Source organism: Geotrypetes seraphini, chromosome 12 (genome assembly GCF_902459505.1).
Source record: "Geotrypetes seraphini chromosome 12, aGeoSer1.1, whole genome shotgun sequence".
Taxonomy (NCBI): domain Eukaryota; kingdom Metazoa; phylum Chordata; class Amphibia; order Gymnophiona; family Dermophiidae; genus Geotrypetes; species Geotrypetes seraphini.
The window spans coordinates 114,978,690-114,990,351 of NC_047095.1; the positions used below are offsets into that span (position 1 = coordinate 114,978,690).

General features: G+C 43.6%; 1 protein-coding gene across 3 annotated transcripts in view; it reads right to left on the reverse strand.

Annotated features, from left to right (window-relative positions):
- Positions 1–10,700, reverse strand: part of LOC117346599 (E3 ubiquitin-protein ligase TRIM39-like) — a 30,331-nt gene extending 19,631 nt beyond the window's left edge. For 2 of the 3 annotated variants that reach the window (XM_033916430.1, XM_033916432.1), the window contains exons 1-4: positions 10,292–10,700; positions 4,168–4,263; positions 2,731–2,961; positions 365–387 (exon numbers count right to left, since the gene is read on the reverse strand). In XM_033916430.1, coding sequence (XP_033772321.1) covers positions 365–387; positions 2,731–2,961; positions 4,168–4,263; positions 10,292–10,696 — 755 coding nt within the window. In that variant the 5' untranslated portion in view covers positions 10,697–10,700. The remainder of the gene's footprint in view (positions 1–364; positions 388–2,730; positions 2,962–4,167; positions 4,264–10,291) is intronic. The other variant, XM_033916431.1, reaches the window with a different exon arrangement.
- Between the last annotated feature and the right edge of the window lie 962 nt (positions 10,701–11,662).

The following is an 11,662-nucleotide window of genomic DNA, read 5'->3' on the forward strand; positions in this document are numbered from 1 at the left end:
AGCTATGTGCTGTATGCTTTCCCCAGTTGCTGAATTTCTTATATGATAGCACCAAGGTGAGACTCGGCACAAAGAGTGCCCAGAGTGTGATATACCTGGCAGGTCTCTATCCCATCATCCTTCAGTCCCTGGAGACATGCAAGACCTACAGCAATATTTCAGGGCTGCTATTTCATATTTTCCGCCACAGCTTCTTGTGATCTTGGGCAAGTCACTGAACCCTCCATTGCATCAGGTATAAACTTAGATTCTGAGTCCTACTGTACCTGAATGAACACCCGCTTCAATAACTTCCAGGCTAACAGGCAGTTTGTAAGAATTTACAAATAAAATATATCAAAATAAAATCAGAACACAGTTGTACCTGCTCAGAATGACCTTCGCATCCTAAAAAAGAAATGAAAACGCGATTGTTATCATGTATATTCTACAGATTACATAGCAGTCACTATAAACATATACAGCACCAATAAGTTGAAAATGCTGCCATGTGCCTCGTATTCCACCAGTGTCGCTATGCTCACATTACTCCTCTCTCAAGTCGCTTCACTGGCTCCCTATCCATCTCTGCATAAAATTCAAACTCCTCTTACTGACATTCAAGTGTACTCACTCTGCAGCTCTTCAGTCTCTCTCCTATTACTCCTTATATTCCTCCCCAGGACTTCTGTTCGTCAGATAAGTCTCTCCTGTCGGTTCCCTTCTCCTCTAGTGCCAACTCCCGTCTCCATCCCTTCTACCTTGCTATGCCTGGAACAACCTGCCTGACTCAGTACATCTGGCTTCATCTATGGCAGTATTCAAATCCAGGCTGAAAGCCCACTTTTCTGGAAGCTGCGTTTAAATCCTAATCATACCAACATATCTGTTTGTCATTCCCTCTATAGCCTCCTACCCCTTCTGCCTCATCAGCCCCCTCTAATTCCCTACATGAGCACTAGGTTCAGTAGAAATTCTACTTTACGGAGAGGGTAGTGGATGCCTGGAATGCGCTCCCGAGAGAGATGGTGGAGAGTAAAACTGTGACTGAGTTCAAAGAAGCATGGGATGAACACAGAGGATCTAGAATCAGAAAATAATATTAAATATTGAACTAAGGCCAGTACTGGGCAGAATTGCATGGTCTGTGTCTGTGTATGGCCGTTTGGTGGAGGATGGGCTGGGGAGGGCTTCAATGGCTGGGAGGGTGTAGATGGGTTGGAGTAAGTCTTAACAGAGATTTCGGCAGTTGGAACCCGAGCACAGTACCGGGTAAAGCTTTGGATTCTTGCCCAGAAATAGCTAAGAAAAAATTTAAATGGAATCAGGTTGGGCAGACTGGATGGACCATTCGGGTCTTTATCTGCCGTCATCTACTATGTTACTCCCTCTTTGTCCTGTGTGTCTGTCATAATTAGATTGTAAGCTCTCTCAAGCAGGGACTGTCTCTTGCATGCCTAATGTTTTGTAACTGACCATATCCCTGCCCTTACACATGGTGGTGATCGTGATAAGAAACGTATGCAAAGTGAACAGAGATGGATACACCGTTTGAATTCTGTGGAGCCGTCTGGCTTGAACATCAACATCCAATGGTCTGCATTTTGGTGGCGTCTCTAGGATGTTTGTGACTGGTACATTTTGAGCGTTCGAGTTTAGCTTGGCATTTTAAATCAGTTTGTGGCCATTTAGGGATGTGGATCAAGGAAGAACAGTCCTGAGTGCATGGCTAACAATATCCTTTGTGCCGTGGTTATAAGTTGACCTTTTCAATCTTCAATGTTTTCATTTCAGATTTGTTGCTGCATGAAAAGTCGCAATGTGCGCAGCTGTCCAATTTTCATGAAGAAGCCTTTGGTGAAATGGAGATACTCCGTAGGGACATAAGGGACATGAAATAAGTGCTGTTTCTATTACTGTGCAGTTTAATATCAAGTATCGATTTTCAGAGGGTTTTTTGACCTTGGATTTTTCCTCCATATGAAGTATCCATTGAATTGATGCACAATTAGATAATAAGACAATTGGAGTCACATTGTTTCCACTTTAGGTGTGTATAATAATATATTTCTTTGTGGATTCTGCCCCCTTTATTTCTTAATATAGGTGTTTATTTACACTGCAGGTATTCTATAGACAGAATTACAGATCTCCTTGGTTTTGTTGGTGTTCAGGTGTGTATGAGGGGAAGGGTGTGGATGGGCCCCAGGTGGTGCAACTAGGATTGAATAGGCCCCAGGTGAGCCCCTATAATGCCATATTTCTCCAGCTAATGGGGGGCCAGGAGAAGCACTCCAATTCCAGAGAATCGGGTAGGAGGTTATTGAATATTGAGGGGTATCTGTGTTAGAATGGGTGATAGGATATTGGGGTGTGGGTCTGGGGGTTCTGTATGTAAGGCAGGACAGTATATGTGGGGTATGTTGAGGGTACCTAGGACATTAAGAATATGTGGGGAATATTTGCTGTGGTGAGATGTCTGAGGTGTGGGAGTAGGGACTTGTGTATGTTGGGATGCAGTATGAGTGTGTGTATTTAACGTGTTTCATGAGGGGTATCTGCAGTTCAACAGTAGGGGAGCCAGTGCAGTAGCATGACCAGATGGCAGATTTTGGGTGGATTTATTAGGAAAATGGGTGGGCAGGAATTAGATTCTCAGCTCTCTTGCTCTCAGGTTTTTAACCGTGACCACTCCCCTCCCCACACACAAACACAACTTTAAAAAAGTATTACATATTTGGGCTGTCTCACCTTCAGTAACTCAGTTGCTGACTGCTGACTCTTCTCCTCTATCTCCGAGATCAGTTTCTTGAGGGAGGAGCTTTGATCTTCTAGTTGGGTCACATTATCCCTGACCTTCTGCAGAATCTCCTTCTCTTCCTCTTCCAGCCTTGAGAGAAGGATCCGCTGCTCTTCATTCAAAAACTGATGCAACTCTTCAAACTCAGACTGGATTTTCTCTCTCTTGGTCTTTGTCTCACACTAATTCAACAGATCGGAGCAAAGAAAAGAAATATCAGAGACACTGAATAATTTTATTATATGTAAGAAAAGAGCCTCTCTCTACAATATATAACACAGAGTAATGCAGTAACACAGTAAATGGCAGAAAAAGACCCGCACGGGCCATCCAGTCTGCCCAACAAGGTTGCTGGAGCCGCATCCTCCAGTCTGTGCGGACCCCAGTCGCACATGCTTAAATCCACCATGCCAACCACATATAGGCAGCCAAACATCATGGGGATGATATGCGGTTATAGCCAAAACTCAAGTATTCCTGACAGTATTGAACTCACCAGTTAAGGTAGAAGAGTCCCTTTCAAAGTATATCCTTCAACAAAATATGGGACCCTTATACCACTTGGAGAACTCAACACATGGATTTTTAAATGCAATGGTGTTCCTGTCTGCTCTATTACCTCACACAAAGGCCACATACAGATATTAATTAAACAAGAGGATAACACTAACCTAGTGGGACTCCAGATCCCAACTCCCTTGGTGTTACAGGATTCCATGACTAACCTCTGTGATCTATGTCCCTGTTACAAACTAAATCTGAAACATGATACCCTACATTTCCCACCTTCATCAATCAGTGCACCGATAGCATGTGACCAACTGTACTTAATACTGTGAGCAAGTCAAGCATCATTAAGTCAACCAAAAATCAGGTCCAATATATGTCCAGCACAGTATGTCAAATAAATAGAAACTCTATCCAATGTTACAGGGCTTCAAATTGAAACAAACACCCTGTTGATGTGGGAGCATAGAGACATTGTGGATTTTGCCTCGGTTCGAGGGCAGTTCTTTCAACTAGTGTGGGAGCATTTTTGGACCACTATGACTCCGTTAAATCTCTTCTATATGTTTTTGTTAACTTGTATTGTATTTGATTCACTGTTCTTGATTTCTGGTATGTTTATATAATCCTGCTGCTGGAGTGAGGACTGGGCTGGAGGGGGGAGGGGGGTTGGATGGTGTGTGTGGGTTTGTTTGGTGGGGACTTGTTTGTCATTTCAAAACTTTGAGCTTTCGCTTATCAATGTGTATGTTTCTATATCTTTGCTGTGCTGAGCTCAATAAAAATTATTTGACAATAATTAATTATGGTGAAGCTATTGATATCTTGACAAGAATAATGGTTCTGCTGAAAGCACCTCAGAGGGAGAAAAAGATACATACCTTCAGCTTTTCAGCTTTTTTCTCTTCACTGGATTTAAATTCTAGAATCTCTTGTAGCTTCTTCCTTAAAGGATCTAGCTGGATTTCATATTTTTCCTGTGAACATTAGATATAGAACTTCTAAGTTACACATCTCTCAGATGCTTCTAGCCTATAAAGTTGAAACAGATCAGTGTGAATCTGAAAGAGGTGCTAGGGCAAACTAACTGAATAATAGCAAATCACTGGGACCTGATGGTATTGACCTCAGAATTCTAAGAGCACTCAAATACAATAAGAATACCTACTACTGGTAATTTGTAACCTATCCTTCAAGGAGTGACTCAAACATCAGTTCTGGGTAAAACAGGGAAAGATATTGTTAGAAACAAAATTACTGGTTTTACTTAAAAAACAAAACAAAACCCCAAACATGCTTTAATCAGGAGGAACCAATGTTAAGAATGGAAAGTTGTGGCTTACTAATCTAACAGAATGTTTTGAGGATGTGAATAAACCTATAGATAAAGGAGACAACTGGATTTTCAGAAGACATTTCATAAAGAAAGGCTGCCTTATCCTCTTCAGTTAACTGCTCTGAGCCTGAAATTAGTTACAAGGAACCAGGACAATGAAGACCTCAAGCGATAAGAACAGATATATAAACTGCCAGATGAACAAGTCTATATTACTGCTTGACCTCCCCTCTTTTTACCTCCAACATACTTTTCAGTCCGTGCCCTGCTATGCTCTCTATGCTTCCAGAGTCTCCACCCCTAAACTATGTATGTCTTTACTCCACCTGATTGCCCTCTGAACATGATAACATGTTAGCCTCACCTTGTACCTAGATACTAATGCTGCCCGATTCACGATTCAAATCGATTCACAGATTCGAATCACATGAATCAATTCAAATTGATTCAATTTTAAGAAAAATTGACCTCCTGACTCTTCCCTCCGAGCCTTCCTAAAGCAGGAGCGGTAGCACTATCTCTTGCTGGCTATCCGCTGCCGCTCATTCTTAAGGGGGGAGGGTCAATCGGTAGCCTTCATGTTCCCCCAGCTTCCCCACTCTTACCTTAAGCTAATAGGGCAGCCTGCAGGATCACTGGTGCTGTAGTGATCCCTGCAGCTGCGCATCGTCTTCAGCGGCACATTCTCTGTGCTACGGTGCCGCCCCTCCTCTGACGTCAGGGTCAGGATCGCAGCAGAGGAAACATGCCGCTGAGGACAACGGCAGCTGCAGGGATCTCTATAGCACCAGCGACCCTGCAGGCTGCCGTATTAGCTTAAGGTAAAAGCGGGGAAGCTGGGGGAACATGCAGGCTTGTGGGGGGAGCAGGCCTTTGCAGCGGGGAGCAGACCTCCACGGCAGGGAGGCAGGCCTTCGCGGAGGGGAGGGAGTATAACACATTTGCTATACTCGTATGTTGAAGATTGAGAGATGCCTGGCAGGCCTGTGCAGAGGAAGGAGGAGGAAGGGGTAAGAGAGAGTAAGAGAGGGGAGGGGAGATGCTAGATCTGGGGTGAAGTGAAGGGAAAGAGATACCAAACCAAAAAGAGGGGGAGGAAAACATAGGAGAGGTGTGGAGAGAGGGAGAGAGAAATGCAAGACCATAAGGGGAAGGGTACAAGAGGGACAGATACTGCTCCAAAGTAGGTGGGCAGGGTACTGGATGGCAGGAGAGTTAGCAGGAGAAAGCCTGAACCTGGGGAAGGGGTTACAGGAGGTAAGGAAGAGAGAAAGAAGAAGCTGGATATGGGAGAGATAAGATGCTGGGCATGGAGGGAGCATAGGGACACAAGGGGGACACTACTGGAGAAGAGAATAGGGACAGAGACACAGAAGAGAGAAGCTGGATGAAAGGGTAGTTGAGAAAAGGAGAGATGGTGGATCTGTGGATGGTGGGGTCTATCGCTGCAGCTGCGGGGGGATGGAGATGAATAAAAGGAAAGATGCCAGACCTCCAGGGGAGGAAAGGGAAACAGAAGGGGAGGACAGAGATGGAAGATGGATGATTAGCACAGAGAAAGAAGAAAGGAGAGCCTGATCAGAAGACAACCAGAGCCTGGGACCAACATGATTTGAAAAATGACCAGACAACAAAAGGTAGGAAAAATAATTTTATTTTCTGTTTTGTGATTACAATATGTCAGATTTGAAATATGTATCCTTCCAGAGCTGGTGTTAGACCGCGAACATGAGCTAGGATTTAACAGAGAGAGGAAAAGTCTTTTTGTTTGTTTACACCACAGGACCAGTGTGATAGGAGAGGGCAAAAGGGTTGAAGAGGCTATAAAATAAACATACCAGGATGTTTGAAAAAAACCACCCAATTGGGCAGGAAAATCGAATCGAATCAAAAAATCGATTCAATAGGCTGAATTGAATTGAGTCAAATTTTTTTTCCTGAATAGGGCAGCACTACTAGATAACATGCCTACGGAATCTGTATATTGTTCCCTGATGATAAATTGTTAGCCTTTAATATCGTACCTAGAACCCTCCCCCCCTATTATTCTGTTACCCTCCCAGTTATTCTGTTAGCTCATTCTCAGAATTTGTGTTTGTTCTTCTGTTACCTGCCCTGAACTTTCTGGGAGGGCAGGAAATAAATTAATTTATAAAAGGTTCAACTGTTTTGGACTCTGTAGTTTGGAGAAGAGATGACTGTTGGGGGTATGATAAGAGTTTTATAAAAACCCTGCCTGGGGTGGAGCAGATAAGTCAGGAATTAAAATTTACCCCTTCAAATTTTATTATGACTAGTTGGCACTCCATGAAACAATTAGGTAGCAGATGTGGAACCACTTTATGAAAGTATTCTTTCAGGCAGTGAACAGTTAACCTGTAAAATACTGCATATACTTGAATATAAGTCAATTCAAATATAAGTCAAGAACCCCCCCCCCCCATTTCCCACCCCCCCAAATTAGGAAAAATGGTTGACTCGAATATAAGTTGGGGGCTAAATATTGAAGTGGCATGCCCTGCCAGGATCTGCACCCAGTGTCCCCTCCATCACGCCCTCCTCTGCAAGGTTCTGCACTCAGCCTCTCTCCCTGCCAGGCTCTAAACACTGTCCCTCCTTCCTTCCCTCTTCTCCCTAAAAAGAGCCAACCTCATCAGTGATGTCACAATGGCTTGATTATCCCTACTCCCCTCTGACCTCTAACGTAGCCAGCAGTGATAGTTAGCATATTGTTCAATACCATGCACTAGCTGTCACGATTGGTGCAGTTGAACATACCGTAACCTGAAAAAGAAGCAACAACTGCAGCTGTGCTACCAGCAGCCTGGTAGTGCAAGGCACTGTCAGGATAGGTGCTGTGGCAATTTTCCTCCCCCAATCACCCCAATCACAAATGCTAACCTCCGACAGCACCCAATTCCTACCCCACTCCTCCCAATCCAAACAAATTCCCTTCCACCAACAGCCCCTTAACTTAAACCACCTAGTGGTAGGCCGGGACTGGAGGGATCCCTCCCGTCTCCTGCCTCGGCCGACACTAACAATTACCACCCTCCCTCCTTCCCTCCCTCGCATACCTAGTTCCCTGGTGGTCCAGCATGTATGCACCAAAATCCTCTTTTTAAAGGTAGTATCCAGCGGCGCACCCGGGCCGGCATGCAAGAGCGAGCTTTTCGTGCTCCCAGCTGGCCCTGCATCGCTCATTGATAGGCTGCTGAAAATTCCCGGTTTATATTCGAGTATATACGGTATGTGGCCAGAGGATGTAGTCAAAGTTAATAGGGTAGCTTGGTTTAAGAAAGGTTTGGACAAATATCCGAAGGGAGGGTCCACTTACACTTATTAGCTAAGTAGGTCCAGTGATTTGGGAACAAGCAACAGGGAGTTGAACCATATGACCAATGCTAGAGAGAGGATGCTGGATTGAAGAGACCACCGGTCTAATACAGCCTGGCACTTCTGCTCTAATAAAGCTGGAGCACAACCTGCAGAACAGAAAACAGTTACTCTGCTCCTTTTATAAGTCCCTTCCATCCTGTTTCCTTCAGGCAGGCTGGAGGGAAAAAAACATCTTCAGAATTTGCTTCTGGAAGCAACTGACAATGAACATAAGAACAGCCACACTGGGTCAGACCAATGGTCCATCTGGTCCAGTTTCCAACAAAGGTCAATCCAGGTCACAGGTATCTTGCAGAAACCCTCCATGCTACCGATCCAGAACAAGCAGTGGCTTCCCCCATGTCTGTCTCATTAGCTGACTGTATATGTTTCCTACAGTTCAAATCTTTTTTAAACCAGTGGTGGATATAATTGAGCATAGAGAATTATTAAAATATGTCATTTTTTGCAGCTGAAATTTTAAGGGCGGCTCCTAAAGAAGCAAATGGGTAAAATGGAGAAGCTCCATCGAGCACAGCCATTTCAACTAAATTGCTGTGATGTGCAATTAAATCACAGCTTTCCAGTTTATAAGATATACAGTGTTTTCCCCGAAAATAAGCCCTAGCATGATATCGGATGAAACTGAAAGAAGTCATGAGAGAGATATGTCTTGTGAAAGCACACGTGGAAGAACATATGGCTATAAATATAAGAAGGGGAAACAAACATTTTTTCAGGTATATTAGTGAAAGGAGGAAGGCAAAAAAATGGAATTACGAGACTGAAAGAAGGTTTGAACCGCTATGTGGAGAGTGATGAGGAAAAAGCAACTATGCTGAACAAATACTTCTGTTCGATGTTCACAGAAGAAAAACATGGAGAAGGACCGCAATTGGTCAGCCAAGTTACACCAGAGAATGGAATGGATACAGCACCGTTCACAGAAGAAAGTGTTTATGAACAACTTGAAAAATTGAAGATGGACAAAGCTAGGGGATCCATGATAATGAGGGAGCTCCGAGAGGTTCTGGCGGGTCCTCTTACAGATTTGTTCAATAAATCTTTAGAGACGGGAGAGGTTCCGTGGAACTGGAGAAGAGCAGATGTGGTCCCTCTTCACAAAAGTGGCTGCAGAGATGAAGTGGGAAACTACAGGCTGGTAAGTCTCACTTCGGTTATTGGAAAAATAATGGAAACGTTGCTGAAGGAAAGTATAGTGAAATTCTTTGAATCTAATGGATTACAAGATCCAAAGCAACATGGGTTGACTATAGGTAAATCGTGCCAAACAAATCGGAACCTAGGACAATACTAGACTTTACAGTCTAAGGCCCAGAAATATTAAAGAGACAAGTTAATCTAATCATGTATTTTTTTAATGGGTATAACTTATGAGCAGACTGGATGGACCATTCAGGTTTTTATCTGCTGTCATTTACTGTTACTAAGCCCTACCCCAAAAATAAGCCTTAGTTAAGTTCGACCCCCCCGAAGCCACCCCGACTCCAACCCTGACACTAGTGCTACCCGATTTGCTGACCCCCACCCAGTGAGACCTGACATACCTCCACTCCGAAGCCTCCAAACACAGCAGTGGCGGCAGTGCTCTTAACAGGCTGCTTCGCCTTTCCCGCCAGGGCCTTCCCTCTGTGACGCAGCAGAGAGAAGGCCCTGGAAGGGTAGGCTGCGAAGCAGCCCGTTCATAGTGCTGCCGCTGCTGTTATTTTTGGAGGCTTCGGAGCGGAGGTATGTCAGTCTCCTAGCGGGAGGGAGGGTGGGATAGAAAGGTGCTGCAGAGGGAAGGCACAAGGGGATGGGTGAGAGGGAAGGTAAGATGCTGTACATGGGGGGTGAGGGGAGAGAGAAAGAGGAAGAATTGGGGTGGAGGAGGGGAAGGGAGAGATGATTGTTGTACCTGAAAAAAATTAAGACATCCCTAATACGTTTTTCCCCCCCCCTGTCTTTTTTTTTTTTTTTGGGGGGGGAAACACAGTGTTTAAGCAATATTAAGTGCAATTGGAAATATGAACATTACATGAATTGGAGGTCTACGATGCAGCTCCAACCAAATACATTCACATCATATCCTGTGAGAGAAAGTGAATGAGCAGGAAACTGCTTAGAACAGCTGAAGTCTTTTCATCCTCCATAATTTTATTTGAGCAACAAAATTATGGAAGATTTAATGAAGAAATTAAGACATGACATTATGACAACTGTAGAATGAAATAATATATTGGACTTACTTCATGGTCTTTCTGGAGTATAATGAAGAAACTGACACCTACCTTGTATTCCTGCACAGCCTCCTCTGTGGGGATGACACTGTGAGATCTGTGATCTTTTCCTTCCTTACAGACGACACAGATTAGTTTCTGATCCTCTGTGCAGAACAATTTTAATTTCTCTTCATGCTTCTCACAAAGTTTTTCTGCTTGGTTGCTTTTAGGCATTTTTTTTGCTATTTCTGTGATATTTGCCAGCTGCCTGTTAGGTCTGAGGTTTCTCTGCTGAGATGTTTCCCTGCACTGGGGACAGGAGAAATTTATTTCAATCCCTTCCCAGGACTGATTGATACAGGAACGGCAGAAGTTGTGTCCACAGTCTATAATCACAGGGTCTGTAAAATAATCCAAACAGATGGAACAAGAAGTTTCTTCTTGTAGACTCTCAGCCGTGCTGGCAGCAGCCATGATCCCCAGAAAAGGACAGAAGCTTTAGTTTCACTTTCATTTCCTGTAAATGAGCTTCAGAGAAAGGGAGTGGCTTCCCTTCATTGAGCAATATTTTCCCTACAGGCTGATTAATTTTACAAAATCCACATCCTATCCCAGTGGTCTCAAACTCAAATCCTTTGCAGGACCACATTTTGGATTTGTAGGTACTTGGGGGGGCCTCAGAAAAAATAGTCTTATTAAAGAAATGACAATTTTGCATGAGGTAAAACTCTTTATAGTTTATAAATCTTTCCTTTTGGCTAAGTCTTAATAATAATATTGTAATGTGCTGCTAAAAAGACATATGATAAAGAAACTGTTTTATTTTACTTTTGTGATTATGATAAACATACCGAGGGCCTCAAAATAGTACCTGGCAGGCCGTGAGTTTGAGACCACTGTCCTATCCCCATTAGCAGAGATGCCATGTTACCCAGTACCGGCCTAGAGATTTTGGGATAGTCCTGGATTTCTGACTACCCCATCCAGTTATATTTTGGGTCTTTTGGCAGGATCAGGCACTACAAATCTCACGGTCTTTTGGGATTTAAGTTCAAAACTAGAACTGGCAAATGGTCTCCTGCCTGGACCTGGGCAACTTGGTATCTTAAAAGAGGAACAGAAAAGCAAAAAACTCTATAGATTCAAACACACACCAACAACAGAGTGGGCGGTGAACCAATGGCAAAATATGTCCAAAGGCAAGTACAAATGAAAAGCCTTTATTGGGTCTTTATCACAATGACTCAACACGAGATGTGTTATAGCCATAAGGCCTACCTCAGGAGTTCCAGTGTTGGTTTCTCACTGTGATCATGAATTCAACGGAGAAAAATGGAACACCAAAATAGACTTCTTGGGTTTCTTTCTAGCAGTATACTAGTTTGGTGATCCATTTTTCTCCATTGAGTTCATGATCACAGTGATATACCAACACTGGGC